Source organism: Gymnoscopelus microlampas (genome assembly GCF_963454915.1).
Source record: "Gymnoscopelus microlampas genome assembly, chromosome: 17".
In the NCBI taxonomy this organism is placed as follows: domain Eukaryota; kingdom Metazoa; phylum Chordata; class Actinopteri; order Myctophiformes; family Myctophidae; genus Gymnoscopelus; species Gymnoscopelus microlampas.
In genome coordinates this window covers 26,925,428-26,951,819 of record NC_139954.1, presented here as the reverse complement: position 1 = coordinate 26,951,819, position 26,392 = coordinate 26,925,428, and the positions used below count along the sequence as shown (strand labels likewise).

The window sequence follows — 26,392 nt, the reverse complement described above, 5'->3', positions numbered from 1 at the left end:
CATCAGTTAGCTATTTCAGTATCATCTTGTTAACACTCACCTGTAAAGGATGGCTTTTCAGGGCTGGACTGGGACCAAAATTCAGCCCTGGCCTTTTGGTCCGAACCGGCCCAACCTCCCCCCGGCCGTTTTGTCAACGGGGGGGGGGGGGGGTGTGTAAAGCATAGGCCACCACCTGGGTTGCACATGAACTCTGCAGCCGCACTGAGGCCACTGCTGGAAAGCATCCCAGCCCAAACATTAACGTAACTAATAATTGGGCCGTGCCCGGAAATGACCGTGATAATCCTAAAACGGAAGCAAAAATATTTTTCAAAAAAATATTTGTATAAATATTTTATTTATATATATAACATATATATGGTACGCTAAATGGCCAGTCCTCCCCTGTGGCTTTTCGTTTCTTCAGGGTATTTTTGAATTACCTTTATACATGTTTTTGTTTACTTTTTCTTTCTAACAATCTCTGAATCCAAATCAAGAGGTGAATATGGTTTCTGTTTGGGAATATTAATATAATAATATCAAGCTGATTCTTCCTTCGGACATAAAGTCATCCTTATTTCACTTCCAATGCTACTAACCCTTTTACCTTTTAGCCATTTACTGAAAGGTCCCTAATTTGACTTTGTTTTACTTAAAACAGTGTTTATTTATCACGTATAGTACCAAGCCGGTAGGGGTGGTAAGCTTGGGCTGATGGGTCAGGCATATTGGCGCGAGGTAATTGGTTTGATTGGATTGCTGACCAATCAGCACAAGCCAAAGTGCCACTGAATTGTCTGTACTGTAAGTGACTTTGATGCTGAAGGAAGTGTCAAACACAGAGGAAACTCAGCTGTCAAACGCGATTCCTGCACATGATGGGGTCATATTCACTGCTGAGGTGTGTGTAAATTAACCAAAATACTGAAAAACAGCGACCTATGATTGTTCACAGATTGAGCGAGTCTAGTCGGCAGCAGCTGGCACCTGCAGTGTTTTCAGCCAACTCCCTCCCCACATTGTCAGGAATTCCCGCAGCAGGACTATACAAGTCATTATGTTTGCCAGGGCAGTTCCTCGATTGTTGACACTAATGTTAACCTATTTATTAAATTAAAGTGTCTATAAAATGTTCTCACTGATTTTAGCTATTTGACATACAATGAAGTATATAGGGTTCAAGAGGTTAAGAAATAATTATTGCCCGGCATTCATCGTTGGTAGTGATCTATATTTATTGTGCATACAGAATATCCATATCTTTATTTCTGGATGCAGTACAAGTGTCATTGTATAAAAAAAGGAAAAAAGTCTGAGTCATGTTCCCTTGACTGTGTGTCTTACAGTATGTTGCATTAAACTTGTGCGTTATATCTCGCTCTCTGAGAGAACAGCTCTCTTTGTCTTGGCGGTTGAATCTGACTGTTCCGCCAGGCACAGGGTCTCCTGCGTGTCCGAGCCCACTCCGGAGTCGGTGGTGCTGGTGGTCTGAAAGGTTGTGAGCATGGGCCGCGGCGCTTCTGTGTCCTTGCCGTCCCGTGCGGTGGAGCGGCTCGCCTTGCTGTGCCGCAGCGACTTGAGTAGCAAGGGCCGCAGGGAACGGGCGGAGGCGGCCTCGGAGCTCCGCAGCACGGTTCGCTTGTTGACGTGCTCAATGGTGAGGCGGCAGCGAGACACCTGCAGGAAAACCTCCCGGAACTGCCGGGAGGAGAGGTTGTAAAGGAAGGGGTTCAGGACGGAGCTGAGGTAGAAGAAGGTGTCGCCCACGGGGTGAAGGGTCACGTAGCTGCGGAAGTAGGACACGGTCCATTCGTCCTTGGGCTTCGCCACCGTCATGAGGCGCCGCACCTGGTTGGGCATCCAGCACACCATCAGGGACCCTACAATCAGACCTGAGAGGGAGAGCGAGAGGGGGGGGGGTGCAGCGAGAGAGGGAGGGAGAGCGGGAATAAGACATAAGGAGATAGAGAGGTGGGGGTGGGGGTGGAGTGAGAGAGAAAGCAGGAGAAATAGTGAGAGGGAGGCAGAGACTGGGCTTTAATGCTGATCAGTGTAATTATGAAACATAACAAACAAACCAACTCTCTAAGACTAACTCAAGATCCAGGAGGGCGCATGAATGAATATGAACTCATCGCTCTTAATGAAACCTAACGGCATGGTGACACGGTACAACAACAAAACCTTGGAGTGATTCCTTTATCTTATCGGTTCCCAAACTTTTTCAGCTCGAGACACAAAACAGTATTTTGTTTTAATTATTTTCATTGTTTGTTTGTTTTTTCAGAAAATCCCTTTATTTTTAGGATTTTTTTTTTAAGGGGAAAATATTATATTGACTTGCAACCCATAAAAACAGGTCCACGCAGCTTTATCTCATCTGACTCAATGTGCTTCTGCCGTAGAAGGAGCATCACATCAGTCCTCTTCTCTTATCTGCTGTTTATCCATCTTACTGCAATGCTTTTAATGTGAGTCACACTGTGACCAAATAGCCTTTCAAAATATAACAGATTGCTCTGGCCCACATCTCATTTCCTGCCGAAGGAAAATGGATGTCCACACTCTTGTTTACCAAACACACGGGACTTCTGGGGAGGGACGGAGGTGTTTTGAAGAAGTGTTTGAATAATTTAGACGTGTTTGAAATTCCAAAAACATAGTGAATCATTTCCAGGGTAGTGTAAGGAGAAACATAGAAGCCATATGTCACAGATGTCTGATGAAAGAAAAGTAACATTGTGGTGTTGTGGTATCTGATGATTTGATTTGAAAAGCTGGTTCAAACTTTCATGCTGGTCTTAGAGAACATGTTAAGCAGAAGGATCGATCATCTTTGAGAAAGGTCCTTGTGACCGAAACATTAACCTTTTAAAATAAATCAATGAAAAGGTTAGTGTGCAGGAATTTACTTTGGAAGAGGCTGACCTTTGACTAGAGTAAGAATATATGATTCCATGACAGTTTTGTGGTCGAGATTCATATTGAAACATGCAATATGGGCAATATGGACATGTTCATAAACAAAAGAGAAAAAGGACAGGGAGTGAGTTCATTTTGAGCTCTCATTCTAGGAGATGACTTCAACCTACCCACCCTTCTGTATTCATTCAACCTCTCTTTATCTCCTTGTCCTCCTACTCATAGAGCTGGAAATGTATACTCTAATAAAATTTGTTCTCCAGATCGTGCTCACCTCTCTGTTACTCCCCTTCATGTCTGAGACGACCATTTCATAACCGTCTCACTCTCCACTCTCCCACCTAAACCTATAACCACCCTCAACTGTCACCACTCAACAGAACCTGAGGTCCCTAAACCACCAGTGTTTCGTTTATTTACATTCCCACCTGTAGATATTTAAAAACCGGACCATTTGCGTGTCGAAACAGCATGTCCTACCCATCCAATCAAACATTTCAGTGCTCATCACAGGCCTTGAACACAGCAACTTCATCAAGTAGTGAAATAAAGTGATTCAGACTGTGAGTCCCATTTTGAGCACAGGCAGGACAGTATTCTTTTAGATGTATAGAGGATCTGAATTTTTAAAGACTACGTTGAAAAACTCTGCACTGCCAGACGGCATGAAGAGTGACAGGAAAAGATGGGAGAGGAAGAGAGCATAGGTCAAGGTCAAGAGACAGATTGAAATCCGAGACTCAGTCCACTGAATCACCAGAGCACCTTGAAGGTGGGGAAAGTGATTTTCTTTGGTTAAGATAAGTGTTAAATAGCTCTAAATAGTACTAGTTGCTATAGAGTGTCTGTTCAGTAACAGGAGTCTCTAAAGTGCGTTATAAATAAAATCCATTATTATTATTATTATTATTATTATTATGTCTCTCCAGCTCTTTATTAAACATAAAATGCATTTTCAGGTCGGGATACCAATGTTATCCAATCAGGATAGAGAACTCAGTCAGTATACAGATTAAACAAGTGAAATTGGAAGTTGACACAAAGAAATGAGCGGACAAAATTGGAACGGGAACACTATAAAAATTAAGCTGATAAATGGGTAATCTCTCCTGATTGGCTGAAATATTGTAACCTACCTGAAAATATATTTTCTGTTTATTTAAGAGTTGGAGAGACAGCAGTATATAGCAACTAGAGTTTCGGGGGGCTACGCCCCCCGAAACCCCAGCCGCGCACGGGGCCCAGCGTGGCCGTGTGTATATTGGGGTACCCAAATGGGCGCAGTAAAACGGTGGAAAAGTTTAAAAAAAAAAAAAAAAAATTGAAGAAATTATATTTGTTATGTTGCAGGGGGTCCGCAGGGGGTCCGCGGATCCTGTGGAGTGTTGGGACGCGCGGGGACCCCCCTGGAACATGGGGGACCCCTTCGGTGTTTTTTTTTTTTTTTCATGAAGGTGGTTGCTTGTTTCTGGCGCTTGTTTTTAGAGAACCTGGTATGCCAACCTGAACCTGGCAACCCTGATGTTTACCCTTAGCAGATGCCGTAACGGTGCGCGCTGTAGTAGTTTTCCACGCTCGCGCAAATGAAACACTAAACGGAGAAGCTTATGATTGTGAGGTTGAGCGTGAATGTATTAGCATTGTAGTCACCTGAATTGAGCGTGGAAGCAGAAGACATGGTGAAGGGGAGGTGAAGGAGGCGCTTGTGTTGTTGTTTTTGTGGCGACGGAGAGAGCTGCGGAGTTTCAATGGCGGCCGTTCGTGTTGTTTCGGCGAAACCCGTCGCCGTTCGGTGTCGCTGGTGCGCACGGTAAACGGTAAGAAAGTGATTCACCTTCCGTTTTGTCCGAAATGTGCTGAGTGTAATAAATTATGTTGCGACGTGGAAACTGTGGAGTGAGCAATGTTAGGTGCCCTACGCCACCCGTAAATTGTGAAAGTCGGCCGTGGCTACTGTTTTCGCGACATGTCCTATGTCGGCGTTGTGTTTACTCGATTACAGAGCTGTGGCTATAGCGTCAGCGCCGCGCGGAAGTAACTTGTCGTTTATATAATTAGATGATTACTATCAGAATATAGTGCTTTAACCTTTTAACAAAAACACTTTTAACCGCTGAGCACTCGAGTGTGGATTGGCCCCGTCCGGAGGAGAGGGCCGCACCGCAGGCCTCCCTCCTCGATGGCATCGGTGTAGCCAGGGCAAAGCGAGCAATGAGGGACTACTTTTATAATACTCTGATGTCATCCAGCAGAGTAATGGTTGAACAAAAATGAGGCAAAAAGAGTCCTGAGGTAGAAACCAGCTGCTGCAGCCCTGCTGGCCTGGAATCAAATGTCTCAATGAAGAAAGTGCCAGGGAGTTTAGCCACATACTGTAGTAGAAAAATAACAAAGTTGGTATGATGAGTGTGAGAAGAAAAAGATGAGAAGAGTGGAAAAAGTAAAGTATAGAAAGCAAATATCTCAACCAGAGAGAGGGTGGAGGGGGGGCAGACCAGAAAAGGAGACTAGAAAGAAAGGGAATGTTAAAGCAGACTGATAAAAGTGCAGATAATGAATTCTTATCGCTGTGTTTAATAAATAAATCATACCAGGGTGAGTTTTGCTAGATTTTTCAACAGATTGACTGAATATAACTTTCCCTTGACCTGTTCTCAAACACTCATTCTTAAATAATACATATTGTTTAATTCATATTCTGTAACGTGTGCATGTCGTCTCTCCTTGGCAGGAGTGTATTTTTTCCATTCACCTCAAAAAAGAAAACTCACACTTGTTGCATGATGAGGAATCATGTTAAGATGTCACTAACACTTGGCGTCAATGTAAAAAATGTACAGGTGGATTTTCATGACCTTTGAGTCAACAAGGTCAAAGGACAAGGTCACAACCAAAGATCAAAATTACATTTATTCACGATTACATAGTTTTGGCAGAGGATGCACTTTGAGTACAAATTCATCTTAAAGCTTTTCCATTGTTTTATGTGTATCCTGCAGTCATTTCCCCACTGGGATAACAAAGTTGTATCTTGATTAACTTGACTCATTCAGTCAATTTAATTAGGTTTTCACTATCCTTCTGTTTGTCTGTCTGTTTGTCAGTGACCATCCTGTCTGGACAAGTAATGGCCGGATTGCCAAGAAATGTAATGTTAGAATAAGCTGATTTATTTTGGTCACCCTATGACCTTTCCTCTAGTGCCACCATCATGTCAAACTTACAAATTTCAAATCAGAATCCATTTCCAGAATCCACCAGGCCGGATCGGATGGCCGAAGGTCGGAGACAATGTTTTTTCGCCCCTGTCCGTCTGTCAGTATACCATCCATCTGTGTGTCCGTCCGTCAGTATGTCCGTCCGGCATTGTGTCTGTGAGCAGCTAATCTCCAGCTACCGTTAGCAGACAGATTTTTGGATTGTTTATTCGTCACACATTCATGCTCCCAAAACGAAGAAACCTATTGATTTTGGTGACCTTATAACCTTCTAACACCATACATCAGGCCAAACTTTCTCAGCAAACTGAGATATTTTTCAGCCTTGGCAGAGGTCTGCACTGAGTGCATTCTGGGATCTTTTTCAGCCTCTGCAGAGGTCTGCATTGAGTTCATTATGGGATATTTGTCAGCCTCGGCAGAGGTCTGTATTGTGTGCAGTATGGGATATTTGTCAGCCTTGGCAGTGGTCTGCATTGAGTGCATTCTTGTTAAATGTGTTGAAAGCTCTGCAAGCATTAATGGTACGTTTTCAAATACGCCTGAAACAGTGATGGTGATGACTCAGTGACAAACTGAGTATGAACTCCTATCAAGGCCAGAATAGAGTAGGGCCTACAGGTGAAAAACTGTGGCCCTTTAATTAATTCTGTTTTTAAGTTTGTTCCATCCGACACATGCCTACAGTATATTTCTCAGTCAGGGACGCCAGGTTGAAAGGGGTTAATTTCACTATGATTTCACCAGATAAAAGGTAATCCATTGAGAGAATGTACTGTACAAGAATATTGAGATCATTGGTTTCTCTCTCCCTACCTACAGTATAAAGTGAGTAGGTCGGAGTTGCTTAATATCGGTATCGGCCGAGACGAGAACGAGGATGACTGTCCCCTTTTCAATGCACTACACCCCTGGGAGATGGATTGCTAAGGTGGAGCACAACACCTACCTTCCCGTCCCAGTATTTATCGCACATGTTAGTTACCCAAACTGTGCCACTCATATTGTCCTGGAATCGAACACAGAACCATGTGGTCCAAATGTGAGTGTGATCCAAACCAGAACCTTGTGGTCTAAAGGCGAGTGCTCTGCCAATTGAGCTACGTGGACACAAAACCTTCTGTGTACAGTATTTACCATTGTAGAATTCTGTACTTAATCTAAACAAACATCTTCTCGTGTAAGGGTCCCTGGCAACAAATCTTTTCAAATGGGGGTCTGCAGCCTAATATGTATCAATTTACAGGTTCTTGACATGAAAAAGTTTGAGAAACACTGGTCTAGGCAATGCAGTAGGCAAATCGCATACAGTTGCCAGCTGTAGACATAGAAGAAGTCCCAGTTCTTACTACATGCCTGCTTTACTGTTGCATTTCCATTTTGGGTCCATCCCCAAGAGAAACCATTACATTTTGCTCCGTTTTCACCTGCTAGACTGCACAAGGAATGCCCTGGGTAGCTATAGCTGGATGAGTCACTATAGAGTCTTGTGTTACAATTCACAAACTGGCCCTACTGTACAACATTCAAACACTGATTTGTTCAGTAACAGGGGTCTCCCTGTCTGAACTGCTTAACAGTCCTGAATTCTGATCTGTGTGAAATACTCTCATTTGTTTGAATATCTGTTGCCACGCTGGTCGCTTCCGCTGCCCGTTATCAATTCTGACCTCATGACAGTGTTGAACACTCACTGACACAACCAGATGCATGCACACTCTCATGGGTGAAGATTTACTGTCTCTCTGCTGCGGGCAAGAACTATAACTGCCAACTAATTGTAAAGCAATTAGACCAGATTATTGAAGCTATTAATTTCCTGTCTCTGCTGTAATTGGAGTCCGTCTGATTGTCATTACTTTCGAGTACAGTGGATAATTAGACAGTGATGTAACGATAGGTCATTATACATTGTTATTTAACACAGTTTACAGGGTTAGAGATGGTCAGTCTTGTTGAGCTGTGATTGATCATACACTCACACATAATAAGGCTGGCAATATGGACAAAATCAAATATCACAATATTTTTGACCAAATACCTCAATATCGATATTGTGACGATAATAGCGTATTGAGACAATAATATCAATTATCTTAAATTGTTCTAACATTTGTGCTGCATCAAGACACATTGTGAGCTTTTATCGGCTATTTTCACTCACTTTGAAAATGTTTGACAAAGTATATAATAAGTGATTCAAGCCAGTGATTCCATATCACAATATGATATCCAAAATCCCCAAAGATATCTAGTCTCATATAACGATACCGATATATCGATATAATTCCCAGCCCTACTTAATAATTAATACATATTTTCAAAAGCAGTATGCAGTTCAAAAGATGTCACTCAAATGTTTTCGTCCTGACAGAAATACATTGCTTCCTGCGGCAAAGGGAGGCATTACCACAACACATGACAGGAAGCATACGCTTACCTGGAACTTTCCATGCACTGTCAGAGGAGACAGCAGGTTCATCATACCACAGTTGTGCTGTGAAATAGAGAACCGCATTGCATTCAAACAACAACAACAGCGTGTTTGAGACACTCAACTTCACTAAACCACCAAACATGCTCTCACTGAAGATTTCCACATGAACGCATAGAGTCACTGCAAACGTTGGGACAGAAAAAACAATCAATCTTTCAAAGTCTTCACTGTGATCTGTGAAAGTGTCAAAACTTTCTAGTATCATTACGTTACATCCAAAGCACTACATTCCAAACAATTGGGGTGTAAGTAGACTAAACAAGGGGTTACAAAACATCATCAGTTTGAGACACATACAAACAAACAACCCAAACATACAATTAACAAAATACAATTAATCTCTTACACCCTATTTAAAATATAGACGACTGAAATGGTAATCTACAACGTGTCACAATGTGACTCCCCTAAGTCCCTGCAGATAGTCTACATATTACATTTAAAATCATCCTTAACCGTTAAATTCAATTAATTATTTCAATGGACTAAAATCTTGTTTTATTTGATGCCCTTCCTGACCTGGCATTTGGCCTTTATGCCCTCAAAAATGGACAACACCAAAGGCCAAGTGGCCTTGCCCCTAAAATGACAAAATTCCAGGCCTGGTCACGAGTCACGACCCTATGTTTTGGAAACCCTGGACTAAACCACTAAACATATTTCTAAATCTTTTTGATGCCGACCGGTTACACATTCATCCGGGGAGCTCTTTACATCAATGTAATATGGAAATTAAAAGAAGATGTATTGTGATCTCATATTAGAGAGAGACCGGACAGAGAAAATCTACGTTTGCTGATCTGCCAGGCACAAATAGAGTAATTTCCCCTCTTGCAGCAAATGGATAAAAAACTGACTATTCATAATGCTCATTAGCTCATATCCGAGGGAAAGTGTGGGGAAATTAATTATCATGCTAACAGAAATTATAGTCATTAGACCAAATACATTGGTGAATATTAGTCAAGTTCGAAGTAATGTAATCATCCTAAGGGAGACTTTCTCTTCTTGGATGTACCCTAGATAATCCTTCTGTACTCAGAGGAGTCACTTTTCCTAACACCCATCCCAAGTGTAAATGATATCGTACATTTCCTTGTTGTGGCATGCATACAGTTCCATGTACTTATGTTGTACTGTACGTGTCCTGTATTTCTGCCAAGTCAAGTCAGTTTATTTACAATCAATGAAATTTTACCAAACTGTGAATACAAATTGAATCAATAACCTACAACTTTAAATAAAACAATAATTACAATCAAAATACGAAATTAAGCATGTAGATCAGCTATTTTTGTCAAAGAGATATGTTGTAGAGGGAAATCATAGAAGATCTACACAGTATAGAGCCCCAGGCGACACCGCTCATAGGGTTTAAGTGGTTTAATTCCCCAAGTATAAGGTCCTTCCACTCATCCTTGATAATCTAGGTCCTTCATGAATGCCAGCTGGATCAATGGGCCTTGTGTTGATGAAGATGATGAAGGTACTAAGTGAGAATGTTCTTGAGTGTTGAGAATGAATTCTCACAGAGTGAGTCAGTGCGTGTTTAAGTGCTGTCAGCACACTTGGCATAGCCTCAAGTGGCTTTTGGCATGTTGACAAGTTGTTTAATCATTCCTTTCCCCCCTTCTGGGGCAGAGGATTCCTCCATTTGCTTGCAGAGGAAATCACGTATCATTCTGACTCCACAATGGTTGGGCTAGTCAGATCTACTTGTCAGATCTCTACTTGGAAGATGTGCAACGTTCGAAAGGGATCCGGGGCTTTGATCCGGTCGATCAGTTTACAGTATCAACAATGTGCTCTCAATTGCACTGTCCGTCCGTGTATTATGTTCTGATCGACCACCATGCATTTATGTGATAACATTGCAATGTGTGTGCGTCACAACCAATGACATTCCCGTGTGTTCATTTATTTTGTTTATCACTTAATCAAAGGTTGCTATTTTAAACGTGTCTTGCTTTTCACTGTTTACACCAGTGAGAGAGGGAGAGAGAGAGAGAATAATGTATTGTTATAGCTTGTCTTACTAAAAAGCCAAAAAGCCAATGTCTCAATTCAATTCAATTCAACTCAACTCAACTTTTTTCAAATCTCTACTCTCTAAAATGTGACACTAAATACTAATTAGCAGTTTACTAATATTGATAACAGCTACACACTGACAACAATGTAGAGTCAGTGTTCAGATGCATTACCAACTATATTGACCGTAAACAAATACCATTATTTTGATTTCAACTGAAGGTCAGAGCTCATCAAGGGTACAGTGGACACGATCACCAATCACCACCAACACTGACATCATCACAGAGCTGAATCAATCAATCATACTAATGCCTTTGTAGATTCCAAGCCAGGGTTGGTTTTACTCTAATTAAAACAGGGACTGCCAGTGGTGGAAGAAGTAGTAGAAGTAAAAGTAGCAATACTACAATGTAGAAACACTAAAAAGTAAAAGTCCTGCATTAAATGTATTTCGTAAAAGTACAAATTATTTCCAATTTTGTTTATCTCCCTTCAATCATACTCAATTCATGCTTATACATATTTACAAAAGCAAGCCCACACACGCACGCACGCACGCACGCACGCACGCACGCACGCACGCACACACACACACACACACACACACACACACACACACACACACACACACACACACACACACACACCTGACCTTAACCACTTAAACCCTATACTCAGTTGACCGTGGATCTATAGCCTACTTGTTCCCCTACGTTTTTGCCTCTACACCAAATCACTTTGCTAAAATAGGCAATCTATAAGCCCACAAAGCTTGTACGTGTCACTCGACCTTTGGACTTAAACCATGTTTGTCAACTTGGACCTTAGTTCCCTTAGTTTGGTTTAGGTCTTAGTTTTGTTTGCCTGATTTACATTTACTTGTTTAGTTTTGTAACTCTGAGTTCTGTTAATTCCCCTGTGATTCTTGTGTATCTTATTTTGTACTAGTGTCCTTGGGCTTCCTGTCTACCCTTGTTTGCTATTACCTGTTTTGTCTCTCCACCCTCCACCCCTATGTTAGTCTGGGAGACATCGGCTCAGCGCCTGCACAGCAGGGGCGCGGCCACTGCGTTCTGATTCAAATCAACAGCCAATGAAGAAAAGGGGGCGGGATCCACATGCAGTGGGTGTTGCATGTAAATAGGAGCGACTGTTGCGGCCGCCATTGTTGTGTACTGCTGTTTGCCTCTCGTCGGACTGACGAGTTGCACAGCTCTCAGACCGTTAAGAGGCGTGTCCGCTCAGATTCTGAGCGTAAGTTACATCCCGCGCACAAATACCGGGGCTCTGGCCCAGAAGTTCCTCGCTGGTGAGACTAGGGTTAAAGTTATGTACGTGTACTAAGATGTCAGCATCCAGAGATGTGCATGAATTATTAATCAGATGCCATGCCAGTGATAGTTCACAACCCACTCGGTGAAAATTCCCTTGCAGAAATGATCAAAACACCAAGCAACCTGGAGAGCTCATCCTTTCTTATCCACTTGCTTTTTAATTGCCTTTTCAAGACCAAATGTGAGAAACGGATGATTTGTTTGTTTGGATAAAGGCATAGCTCCTTTACTCTTTACTTCTGCTGTTTCCCTCCCAAAGGAAACGAGACAAGAAGAAACAGAAAACGATCCTCCAGATTCTCCTCACCTGTTCAGCCTCAGCAACCTAGAAACATGCCAGAGGGGCCTCTCAGGAGGACAACAACATGTTCCTTAAAATACGTCTTGGTCTCGAGACCTTGAGAGTTCTGTCTGTTTTTGCCTTGGAGGTTGTCTTCTGGGATGTACGTGTGTGTGAGTGTGCGTGCTTGCTTGTCTGAGTGCAACTAGTTCAAAACATCTCAGTATGCACATATACTGGTGATAGATTACACATAAACATGTACCTAGGTCTACTGTACAGGGTATATTTTATATTTATCAACTACAGTACATACCTATGTATACATGTCTATATGTATATATTAATCAATTTTACTGTTGACACTCTTTGTAATGTACATAAGCCTACATTACTATATGACCATATTAATATAATAGATATTAATTTATATCCGTCAAGTCCAAGTATACAGATGGCCAGGTGAGTCTATTTATATGCCATTTTTATTGGTGATAGAATGTGCACAATACTTACGCCTCTATTCCTACCTACTGGTGGCCTATACACTAACACCTAACCAGCCCAGGCACGTAGGGCCAAGTCAGATGTTAAGTCATCTTTTTACTTTATATTATATTTTTACACTATTATTTTGTATTAGTGTTACTAATACTACTACGTAGGATCAATAAAGTTGATCGATCTATCTATCAGTGAATGTTCTCTATGTGGAGAACTTCATTTCAATAATATCGGATTTGCCAGTAGTTTTAGAATCAACTTATTTGACTTACTTGAATGACTTATTAATCAGCTTAACCAGGGTTCTTTCTCCATGTTCTCTCTGGGGACATGGCCACTGTATGTTGCACATACTTTCATCGAACTATTTCATGCCTTGTTCTGGCTCTCTACTCAACCATTTCTCAAATCTTCTTTTGTTTTTCAAAATGCAAGAGGCCAGCTATTACGGAGGTCACTGGGAGGCAGCAGGGGTGTAATAAGGGGGAAAGTACAAATTCACTTGATTAGCAGAATTTGAAGTTGGTTTGCATCACATTATTGAAATTATGATGCATTACAGTGATGGCATGCATCAAATCTGCTGCACACACACACACACACACACACACACACACACACACACACACACACACACACACACACACACACACACACACACACACACCAAGAATGGTCTCCCATGAGCCGGGGGGGGGGGGGGGGGGGGGGGCTCTGCTGTCTGGCCGTTAGCGTAGCTATAGCTGCTGGGGTGCAGAGCTCAGGAGCACATTAAACTAACTGACTGTCATTCGGGGGTGACAGACAGACAGACAGACAGACAGACAGACAGACAGACAGACAGACAGACAGGTTGGTGGTGTAGGCCAAGGCAGTAGGGGGAGAGAGGGATAGGGGGGAAGAGGGGAGGTGGAAAGAGAGGGAGCCAGAAGGGTTGGAGAAAGAGGGAGGGTGGACGAAATAGAAAGGTGAAAAAGGTAGAAAAGTGCAAAAGAGAGAGAGAGAGAGAGAGAGATAGAACAGAGTGAAAGCGGCACATTCATCGACCTGCCCAGTGGGGTTCATGCATCTCCGGCAACAAATCCTCCCAGAGGTTTATTCTCCCTGCCAGTCGCTCAGTAAAAACGCTTTACAAGAACCCAGCAGAGCAGCAGCATCTGCAGTCTTGCACAATAAACGAACCCCATCGATCCATGGGACGGGGGTCTGTGTGTGGCAATAGGCTTGTCACGGTTTATGAGCTATAGCCACCTCCTGGTAAGCTTGGAGAGAGAGGTTCATAAGGGGGAGGACATGGTTTATCAAAGACCAAAGAGGATTCAATCGTCAAACAGCCTTAGGTTACAAACAGGGTCAGAGTTTAACTGTCACGGGGGGTGTATTTTCACACTCACAAGGCCTTTCAATTTAAATTAGAGCCCAACCGGAGCTTGTAGATCTGCTATTTTCAGACACCGGCTTGCAACTAAGTTTACAAACCAGGTTTGACTCACTCACACATTCCCACAAGTTTGATTTCTTTTGCCAAATAGGGTAGAGTAGAAACGGACGACTGAATCAAATGATTCTGACTGAGTACACTGCGGGTGAATAATTCAATTCTTGCGTGTCAGTCCCCTGCATCTGGTCCCTGACTGACTCAGTCAGGGGCCTCCGTAAATCGGGACCATTTCAATTGAAACGGGTGAAACATACTGTAGCTCGGCCACCTCTCTTTAGTCTACACCTTCCAGACAGCACATTTTAATTTATACTTTGTTCTTCTAATGAAAACAGTGAACATGCATTTTTTCTACACATCTACGGCATACCATCATAATTTGTATGCAGCATATGCATCAGATCTATGTGGTATACACACTGTTGGAATCACAGGTTCCCATCCTATAGAGAGCACATTGCTTGCTCTTAGGTATGAGTAATGATGAATGCCGGGCCACATAAGTACTATCTGTTATCTACGCTGTCTAGAAAGACTTGAACAATAGCCTCCCCAACCTCCATTTAGTTATATCCTTTCGCTCGCAAAATCACACGTCTTCTCAGTGCCCATCTGAGACTGACTATGACTCTCCACATCACAATTTTGGATATAAAAAAGGTCACAAGACAAAAGGCTGAAGGCAGCAACTATAGAATTAATATTCACTTCACAAATGCTTGCTCCAGGTCACTAAAAAGGTATCTGAAGCAATTAACCTTCCATCCTAGATGTGATGTGTGGGCACCTTAACGACTTCATGCACTACTTTTAATTACTTTCTGAAACCACAACTGGGATTAAAAGTTATTCCAAGGTAAAGCAGAGCGGCAACAGGAGCGTGGTGTTGTATTTCCAGAGATAATTGACATCGGTGATTAGTACACAGTACAGACAATTTTCAACAGAGACTCATGTCATACATTTATGTCATGTATGTGTGCCCATCCCTTGCATAATAACATATCCATGGTAGTAACAGTTAACCAGTATTCTGACAGTATTGACACATGTTAGTTAATTCAGTCCTTATTTCCCCTTGAAGAAAGCAAGTCTTGTGAAGGTATTTATTAGATTGTTGCATAAAGACAATACAGTTCCATGATATGGAAATACCAAGTATTTCTTTCTACTGGGTCTCAGTAGAAAATACTCCACTGCAATAATGACAAGTCACACATAGTCAAATCAAATGTCCTATTCAAATACAGAGGGCGCAGCGGACTCACTTGTGACACAAACTAAGTCAATAGATCTGAGAGTAAGTGGTCAGATATTATTGATGCCAGCCTGTTGACCTCCCATTTTAGAGATATTTAAATATGAAAATTAGGAAGCTCTGCTGCAGCTGTTTCAGCTTCAATTCTGAAGCTAGTGAAGTAAACTTTCAAACATAAGCATGTTATTTCATATGTAAGATATTTGATTTAATATTGTGTTACTGGGTGATTTTGAGTTCTGCAGTTAACAGTGTTTGAAGTTGGAAATAACTTGTGTCCTCTCCCATCTGTTGGGATGCGATCGTCAATTTGCATTCCCAAACACTCCAAAAGTTCTGGCCATTGTTTAAGTTTAGAAGCCCAGGTGAGAGACAACACCTCTTGATTTGAGAACCAAAGAAGCTTGTATTTACTGACAGAAGATGGGCTTTTGTTCTATTGTGTTCAGACCTTTTGAAGCTTGTCCTCCCACAGGGCAGAGATGTAAATTGTTGGGGTCCAAGGGTCGACACCCTATCGAGGTTGGTCTCTTTTGTTTTTATCTAAGCTAATCAGAATTCCATTGTTCCCCTTGTGAGAGCAGAAGACAGGATGTCTACCGAGGACCTTTTAAGTGTAACTTTAACTATGTCAAGCTGAGTAAGACCATGTACATTGTACACAATAAGAATCTTTTAAATGAGTAGTTAAAATGAGAAATGTCATTTAAGGAAAGGATTCAGTCTTGAAGGAACTGCTGCTTTTATTGACCCATTGTATGTCTAACTGCTGTTTGTAACCATGAATGTATGAAGTGTGTGGAATCATTTTAAAGGCTGAGAGATGCTGAATAAGAATTAGCAACCAGGTTATATTTTGAAATATTGTGTCTAAGTATAATTGATAACTTGTATTCGACATACATCTAATGTGTGATACCAGGCTGTGGGCTGGGCTCGGCCACGAACCTCGTAGTAATGAATGTATTTGATGCGTGTTAGGCATGAAATTGGGGGCTGGGCTTGAACCACCTGGCCCCGCCTCTGGTTGCAGAAAGTGAACTCAGTATAAGTTGTTGTGTTTTGACCTGTGACGGGGCGCTGCTAATCAGACTTAACCATGGCAGTGGCCATGTCGGGCGGAAATAAAATAGGCTCTGACTGAATCCTTGGACTGGACTTCTCTCCTTAAAAGCCTGCTTTCCCAGGAAACGGTATTAATGCCCGCCTTTTGGATTGAAAATATACAGTACTTCACTAGCTTTCTGTACTAGATGATAACACTTTAGCATAGCTCTGGGCAAAATCCATGTGGTTCTTTTAATATTCCAATTTAAAGAATATTGCTTAGTCACACAGAAATGATGGTCAGCATGGCTGTCTAAAGAGCATTTTGATCATTCTGCAGTCATCTCAATTATTGAGGTTGGCTGTGCAACAGATATGAGATAATAAAAATAAAAATATCATGCCATTATGGCCTGTATATCAGCAATAAAAACACACTGTACATTCTGAATCAGTGCTCATGAATATTTATTGATACTACTAAACACAATTGTACCCCTCAGTGTTTGTCTTAAAAGATGGATGACGTACATACACAGTGTCAAATGCTTGGTAATAATACCACACAACACACACAGGGACACCAAGTACTAGTAGCAGGACCGTCCATAAAATTAGATTAAACAACTGGTATGTCTAACATCTGTTGATTATCACAGTCCTTATGCTAAACCTTGCTAAGGGGCGATAGGGACAATAATACATGCCAACAGCTCTGTTAAATATTTAACGAATCTCTCCCATGTCATCAATTTCAGGAAATATTTCTCCTTTTATACCTATATCTTTCTGCCTGCTTGAACTTTCTTAGTTCAAGCAGAGAGTATTGTTAGTTGTCTCATTTTGTGAATCACTTCAAGATTTGAAGAGTAAACCATTTTTAGAGAGATACAGTTACTGATGAAATTCTGGTAAGGTCAACGTTACATACACAGTGTCAGATGCCCACAGACCATACTTGTGTGTAACTGAGGCACAACTCCTTCTACGTTCGGTTCCACTAGTTATCCTGCGCTAAATGGACTGCCATCATCTCTATCATTATTTGAATGACATTCCCTACAACAGCACTCATGTGGATCAAGTGTCTATATTCAACACAGACTGTGCATGCTGTGTCCATACACACCATACATGGTATTCTACGAGTGTACCGTATACTATGTCCAGCTAGGGGGGTGCATGCCTGGCTGACATCTCACAATGGATGCCCTGCCCCCTGCACAATCTTTCCATTTCCATCAACAACACCCTCACTCCTGCATGCTCAAACTGCCAAGAACCTGAGAATGGCCCGGATGGTCAGCTGTCCTTAAATGCAAACATTGCAGCGATCACCTCCATCTTGTAGGTTTATACATTACCACATCTCGAGGATCAGACCCTTGCTCACCAAGGAGTCTGTCCAGCTCATTATCCAGGCCTCAGTCATCTCCAGTACCATTGCAACTACCTCCTTATTGGCCTTGCAGCATGCTCACTGAAGCCCCTCCAAATGATCCAGAATGCTGCAGCATGAATGGCCTTCAACCTCCCAAAATGTTCACATCACCCCACTTCTGCGTTCCCTTCACTGGGTTCCAGTTGCTGCCCACACTCAGTAAAAAACACTGATGACCTACAAGGCCATGGCACCCCTCGTTACCTTCAGGACATGATCCACCCGTCCTCTACACCCCTTCCTGCACACATACTGTATACAGTATAGCTAACCCAGGACATCTGCCCCTCCCTTCCCTTTGACACGCTGACCAATGCTCCAAGACTCTTCTCTCTCCTGGCTCCCAAGCTGTGGAATGACCTCTGACCCCCCAGGTCTGCATTTTGGAATGATGTGCAACCCAACTATCTGTCTCTCATTATTTATGTTTATATTCAACCCAGCAATATGATGTCGATGTGCGTAAGTATCCGCTAAAGTAGTCTACACTTTTTACCATAATAAATAATGTAGTATCCTGCTACCATAATTGACGAGCCCACTCATGGAGTGCACATGATTTGCTACCATAATTGACGATTGCATGTTGAGGGTCTCCACGCAGACACATGGCCCAAATAACTCCAAACTTTCCATTAAAATTCCTCAATATTCTGCCTGCGTCCATACCTGCTTCCCATACCGTCACTGTACTTGCAGGATGTACAATTAATATGAAACGCACAGCCAATCATCATCATCTGCGACAAAAACTGAGCACCTTCGTTGCCACATCAGTGAAGAAACAAGCGCTGCCGTGGTCTATGCAAACTAGCCCCAAAAGCGCACCCAAATAAGCCCAAAATCACTTACATCGACATCACAGACGCGGCTAACGCTAACGCACTTTTACCGTAGCATGAAGCTAACGCTAACGTGGTTGTCAAGTGGGCGCGGGCGCTAGGGGTTCGGCCCCGCTGCTTCTAGTTAATATAATTGCTATAATATAATTGCTATAAAATACTCCTACAGTACATTGCAATAATATTATTGCTATTCAGTGAGTTTAACCTTTTAACCATTTAACACACTAACACATTGAAATAAAGAGCAAACGTTACCATCACATTACCTCAGTCCCTAATGTGTTTTTACCCAATCTTGAATCTTGATATTGGTTCATTGAATTAATTTTTAATGTAAACAAGCTTTGGCTTTTTTGTGTTCAATCCATTTGTTGCTTTTAATTGGTGATACTGTGTTGTTTAATCGTTGCCAAAGTATTCAATTCTATTCTATTCTATTCTATTCTTTTTTCAATCTGTTTATTAAACTTTTGCCATAATAAACAAACAAACAAAACATACAAATAAACACAAATAACAGTATAACATATATTAAAATATTATTTACACCCTAACACAAACACAGAAACACACAACAAGCCCCCCACCCCAATACAAAATAGGACATAGACAATACACCGGAAGAGACTAAATAAAATACAAATTCAGAAAATACAGAAGCCGTTTTTATGTGGCGAACAAGTGAAGACACCACTCACTATTGCACAGGAAAATACAAATCAGGAGGATACCTATTGCCTGGCTTCTACGTAATCAATAAAGGGCTATTCTATTCTATTCTAATTTACACAATATAACTGTTTGGTTAATAAACAAAGTGTAGTTATTGTGTATTATTATTAGCTGTAAGATTTATGTTCTGCAGGCTGCAAGTGGCTGAACTTTTAGTATGTATTCAAATATATCAGGTCACCATCTTGCTCAAAAGCATGAACATTTACCAGCAACACAGTTTTAAATAAAGATATTGAATGTCTGCATGTGTGGAGATGCCCAGATGACAAATCCTGATTTTACCAGGAGCTGTTACAGTCTAGAGCACAGACAAACAGAAATTATACAGAAAATGTATAGAATTGCTTACAAATAGCTGTCCCACACATCCCTTGCACATATTCAGTGCCAGTCAGACTGTGAAATCAATACCTTGCAATCAGTCCAAGCAGTGAGCCCGTTACCCGCTGTGACACCAGCATTTACCTCTCTGCAGCCACTGGGCTGAGACAGCTAAGGAATCTAAAATCTTAAGGGACTCACGTCGTCTCCACAGGCCATGCAAAGATATGGCAGGAATGACAAATATACCAACTAACACAATGCTACCCTTGCTGCTTGCCATAGAAATTACATTGTGGCTCCTTGTTATTTTTGTAATTTATCTCTTCGGCATCAGAATAAAAATGTAGTTAAAGATGAGCTGGCAAAGGTGTGACGGCTTTCAGACAATAGAAGATAAGGTCCAGATGAATAATTTATGCATGATTTGTGATTCACACTTCATGGTTAACAAGCTGTGCATGTAATATGTGACTAAGCTCATCAAATTGATTCCTTTTTGGCTTGTTGCATAAATTGCGTGTGCATGAGCTGATTGGAAAAGGAAAACAGCAAGAAATATCACCACAGTTGATCACCACTGGACTGGGAGCTGTAAAGAGCAGAGAACGACTTCATATGCTGCTGATTGGTAATGTATGTAACAACACTAGGCTACATGACACATTCAAGTCATGAGTGTGTCAGGGTATTTTAGATAGAAGACCAGGAATGTCTATGTCAATGGAGAGGAGAAAGCCACAGCCTTAAGACAGACGGGCGGACGGACGGATGGACGGACGGACGGACGGATGGTCTATAGGACTATGGGCTATATACTGTATAGTATATATGTTTTTACACCACAGCATTTGATCAGTAACAGCATTTGATTTTAAAATTTAAAAAAATCTATGAACCAGCAGTTGCCTAACACTGATACATGAACAATACTAAATAAACACTTCACAGAGACAATGAAAATATATACACAATATATTCAAATCTCTTATATGTCAATCTTCAAGAAACTCAACAAAATGTCCCCATATATCAACAAAGCTCTGCATCTTAAGCCCAGTCACAGGTCGGCACAGTTTGGGGATTCTGTTGCAAATGGTAGCAAGTTGCAACTTGTTGAATCAAATGCGAATCATTGGTGTGGACTGGGCTGCATACGTTTTTCCATAAGCGTTTAATCCAATGTTCAACTGTTGGTACCTCTGTATTTTCCAGGAAATTGCCATACAGTGTTTTGCGTAGAGTGATAAGAGCATTATTACTATATTTGTATTTGCATCTGACAGTCTAAACTCCGATGGCAGTAATCCTAGTATAAACATCCTAGGACAAACAGACAGAACAAAAGAAATAATAATAGATATGATTTGTACGACTTTTTCCCATGCAGAAATCTGCGGATCCGGATCTTCAAATAGTAGAGTCAACATGAAGTTGAACTTTTTTTTGTCTTTCTTTTTTTCATTATTGGTTTTGTGGTGTTATATTTTTGGAAGAATCAGCATGCGTTCATTTATGTGCCAAAAGAGTGACTTTGTGAGTTGTTTCACTGTGCAATGTAAGTCAATGAGGAGACTATTTTTGGAATATCAATTTCAAATCAATGGAGCAATGGAGCAACATATCTCACCAATTGGACTATGACAAGGTACAAACTACACTGCCCAACCGAAACCTCTATCAAAATGGCATTGCGCTGTAAGCCATATATAACTTTTTTTTCGTATTATTATTTACTTGCGACATATAAAAATGGGTGCGCGTCTCAAAATGGCCGAATATGTCTTAGTATAGCAAAAAATGTTCATCAAATTCACCTTTTTATTCAGTTGCCTGAAACTATTTATTTAAAAAAATCTACTGGGAGCTAACGGTGTGCAGACTTCCCCTCTTTTACTCAACTATTGTGGAGGAACATTAGACTCATGTTGATAGCTAGGGGCACAGGGTCAATTTTACATGTCCCATCCAGTGATAAACATAGGAAGACTGTTTGACAACCTGACGGCATGCATACACTCACAGACACACGCCGACATCCTTGCACACACACACACACACACACACACACACACACACACTATAAGAAAATGTAACTATAGCTTTTTACTCTTGAGGGGACATTTAGAGTAGACACAAGCAGTGTCTCTCTCTCTCGTTCTCTCTCTCTCGCTCTCGCTCTCTCTCTCTCTCTCTCTCTCTCTCACTTTCTGCACCCGGACTGCTTTCTGTCTCTCACATGCACATATACACACAGCTACATCAAGAAGGAAAAGGTGTAAAATAAAAGTCATAAACCAAACATACCTAGAAACAGGATGGTCTGCTTCCTGGCCGTCTTGACCTTTGAACTTTGAGCTCCTTTGACCTCTCCTGCTCCCATCGGTTTTCGCAGGACCAGGATCATGGCCCGGCACATGACGGCCACGCAGACCAGCACCACCATGTAGACGATGAACGCTGTGAAGATGCTGACCCTGTACATGACCCAGCGCTCCCTCAGGTTGGTGCAGAAGGTTAGGTTCTGAGCGGGCCTGTCGGCCCGGGGTGGGACGTGCCCCTCGGTTCCTGTGGCCATCAGCAGCGGCAGCGCCACAGCCACGGAGGCCAGCCAGGCGAAGGCGATGAGGCAGGAGGTCCGCCTACCCGTCAGGGCCTTGAACTGGAATGGGTGGCAGATGGCCGTGTAGCGCTCGAAACTCAGAGTGGCCACATTGAGGATGGTGGCATAGCTGCAGGCCTCGAACAGGAAGTTGTAGATCTTGCAGGAGGCGTCGCCCGAGGAGGTAGTGAAGGGAAACCAGGTGGCACTGTAGAGCTCCACAGGCATGCCAATGAGGAGCACCAACAGGTCGGAGCACGCCAGACTCACCATGTGGTCCGTCACGTTCTTCTGCAGGTAGCCATTGCGCCGGAGCACCTGTGTCACCCGGATGGTCACGGCATTACCCAAAATTCCCGTCACCAGGATGAGGCTGTAGAGAACGGTGAGGAAGACTTTGACGGAGAAGCTGGGTTCCAGCTCGTGCCAGTTCTTTTCCTCTGCTATCTCTGCGTCTTCAAAGTTCATGGCGACCAACTGGTGAGCTCAGATTTTCCCCTATTGATTTCTCTCTCTCTCTCTCTCTCTCTCTCTCTCTCTCTCTCTCTCTCTCTCTCTCTCTCTCTCTCTCTCTCTCTCTCTCTCTCTCTCTCTCTCTCTCTCTCTCTCTCTCTCTCTCTCCCTCTCTCTCTCTCCTTTACCTTATCAGTTCCACAGGGCTCAGTTCCACAGGGATCAGTCCCTGCGATCAGGCCAGTGAGAGGAGTCAAAATCCAAAGGCGAGAAATCTTATGAGATAAAAAGCCATATATCGGAGATTCTTAACTCACCCGAAACTATGATGGATTCCTCAGGCAAGTAATCCCAGTTGGATCAGTCACCATTGGATATATCGCCCCATGGTACTCCTGAACAAGATTCAAGGTCTCAAGTTTGCCCTGAGAGAAAGTTCACCGTCCTCAGCAGCAGTTCAAAGGTCAGAACAACAATGTGACTACCAGGTCTGTCTTCTACAAGCGTTCTGGATCACTGATGACCCTCTCAGATCCTGGTACAAAGACGAGTGGATTCACTCCTCTCCTCTACGTCAGGCGTCAACACAGCACACGTACAATACAGCCCTACATCAAGTTCCTACACCCTCCCTCCAACATGGGCAGGCCAGTTAAACATTAAACTTTTAGAGAGAGAGAGAGAGAGAGAGAGAGAGAGAGAGAGGGGGGGAGGGGGGGGGGGGGAGAGGGAGAGGGAGGGGGTGTGTGAGTGCTCAGGGCAGATTTCTCTTATCAGAGTAGCTAAGTAACTCACTTTGATATAAGCTCTTGCTTAACCGTACTCTGCTTTAGCACAGAGATTAGACACAAGATGTACAGAATATGCAAAAATAGTAACTGTAATAACTTTTACTTATATAGAACCTTTCAAAACCAGGGTTACAAAGTGCAAAGTGCTGAAATAAAAGAAGTTATTAAAAAGTTGGAGAGCAGAAATACAAGGTACATCAAAAAAACAGCATATAGTCAAGTAAGATCAGACAACCAAAACATGCTACTGTACATACCTGATCTTCACCAAATAAATTAACTTACAGGTTAATATATAAGTTGTGTTAGCATAAGCATAAAGGTACAGATATTAACCCGCTGCACTTGGACAAACTGAAAGTGACACTAAACATGACTAAACATGCACGTGGATATAACACCCACATAAAAGTGGACAGCAGTACTGAAAGCAGTACTGAAAGGGTTAGGGAGTGAGGTTGAACTTTTATGTTGTTAACGAAAGGGTTAGTCGTGAGTTAATGTGATAGAGTGAACTCTTGTGTCAGTAATGAAAGGGTGAGTTAGAGTGTACTCTTGTGTCATTAATGAAAGGGTGAGTTAGAGTGTACTCTTATGTCATTAATGAAAGGGTTAGTGTGTTGTTAGTGAGTGAGGTTGAACTCTCATATCGTTAGAGAAAGGGTTAGTGAGTTTGGGAGTGAGGTTGAACTCTTATGTTGTTAATGGAAAGGAAGTCGTATTGAAACAAGCCAGACGTGGCTCTGTGCTGTACTGTAGGTACGCAATCATATTTTCCACGATGGCCTTTATCACCCACTCTGCATCATCAGACATTAACAATGAGTCAGTTTTAAACAGGAAGGGAAGCAAATAAAGAGTTGGCCTGTATTAAAAGAAATGAGACCTCAACTCTTACAAAATTATTAATAGCACTAATTTAATACAGATTAAGGTATTTTTTATGGCGTGGCTCTGCAGGAGTCAAGCTATAAGAGGGTCAGTCTGTCTGTATGGATGTATATCTGTGTGTCTGGAGCTAATCTCGCAAACCACTGGAGTCTAGCCATCTGTAAGAGGGTCTGTCTGTCTGTCTGTGTGTCCAGAGCTAATCTCACAAATCACTGGACCAGTCAGTGGCAAATGAATTTATTGCACACACAGCCAGTAGACCTCCACTATTTTTTTTAAATGTTTTTTTAAGAAAACAAGTTGGTTAAGTAGTGCATGCCCATACATCAATATCATGCCACCGGTTGTTGTAAAACCCCAATTTCATCTTATCTAAAATAAGTTTAACATTTTATCAGACCGAACGAATAGAAGGAGAAGAGACTCTGTATTTCATATTTCAGCTGAGCGGTGGCAAATTCCATCTGAGATTCAAACAGAAGAGGTCAGAATCACAGCTCCTTCCTGATTAAATTACAGCTTTGAGTGCACCTGCCACTCACAATTTATCACTACCATCAATTAAACCTTCATGATCCGAATGACACAGCACTGTGAGCCAGGTGTAAACTCTCACAGCTAAAGCCCTGAAAATGAAGGGTGATTGTTTGTTTACTTTAAAGGTAGGGTAAGTGATTTTCTTTGGTTAAAATAAGTGTTAAATAGCTCTATATTCTGATAGTACTCATTGCTATAGAGTGTTTGTTCAGTAAAAGGAGTCTCCTTGTCTCTCCAGCTCTTTATTAAACAGATAATGCATTTTCGTTTCAGTTTCAGTTTCATTTCCAATTTTATCCAATCAGAATAGAGAACTCAATCAGGATATAGATTAAACAAGTGAAATTTGAAGTGATGACACTAAGAAATGAGCAGGCAAAATTGGAACTGGAACACTATAAAAATGAAGCTTAAAAATGGGTACTTTCTCCTGATTGGCTGAGAGTTTGACACCTACCGGAAAATGTATTTTCTGTTTATTAAAGAGCTGGAGAGACATGGAGACTCCTGTTACTGAACAAACACTCTATAGCAATGAGTACTATCAGAATATAGTGCTTTAACCTTTTAACAAAATACTTTTGGTTTTAACCAAAAAATATCACTTACCCTACCTTTAATTACACCTGCCTCTTCGACTCTGCCCCGGCTCCCTTTCAAAAGGATTCATTATTATCTTCATTGGCCTCATTGTCCTGATTATAAATGGCCTGATAACACTCTTGATTTATGTGTCTACATAAAACAGCTCAACAGATAACTTTTATTGTACCAGGGTGCAGGTCTTCGCATAACATTGACTTTGCATTTTAGATGTATGCATTGTTAGATGGAGAAAGAGTGAATGCCTATAGCCCTTAAGAGCTTGTGTTTCCTGACCCAAAATAAAACATGAAATATAAGATAGCTTTTGAAGCACAGCCTTTGAGCTAAACCAACCCTAAACTCTGAGCAAGCAGCACCCTTTTTAAATAGTGTTGAGGGGATTTTGGCTTTCTTAAAGAATGCAGCAGAAAGAGACGAAAGGAAAGAGAGGTTAGAGGAGGAATGATGCAACCAGGATGTTATTATTATGTGGTCAATGAATCAACTATCATGAACAAAGACCAGACCACCACGTACAAACACAGACCACCATCATGAACAAACACTAGACCACCACATGTACAAACCATGTACAAACACCACACATTTGTGATTATTACACATGACAAAGACAAGACAGAATGTAAGTAGGGGTGTAAACCCTGTCCACC

At 41.8% G+C, this 26,392-nt stretch overlaps 1 protein-coding gene across 1 annotated transcript; it reads right to left on the bottom strand.

Annotated features, from left to right (window-relative positions):
- Positions 1–1,353: 1,353 nt before the first annotated feature.
- On the bottom strand, positions 1,354–22,932 carry LOC311064385 (G-protein coupled receptor 39-like; the record flags this gene model as incomplete). Its single annotated transcript, XM_084084216.1, has 2 exons — positions 1,354–1,877; positions 22,170–22,932. 2 exons carry the CDS (start codon positions 22,930–22,932, stop codon positions 1,354–1,356), a joined length of 1,287 nt encoding a protein of 428 aa, XP_083940342.1.
- Positions 22,933–26,392: the final 3,460 nt, after the last annotated feature.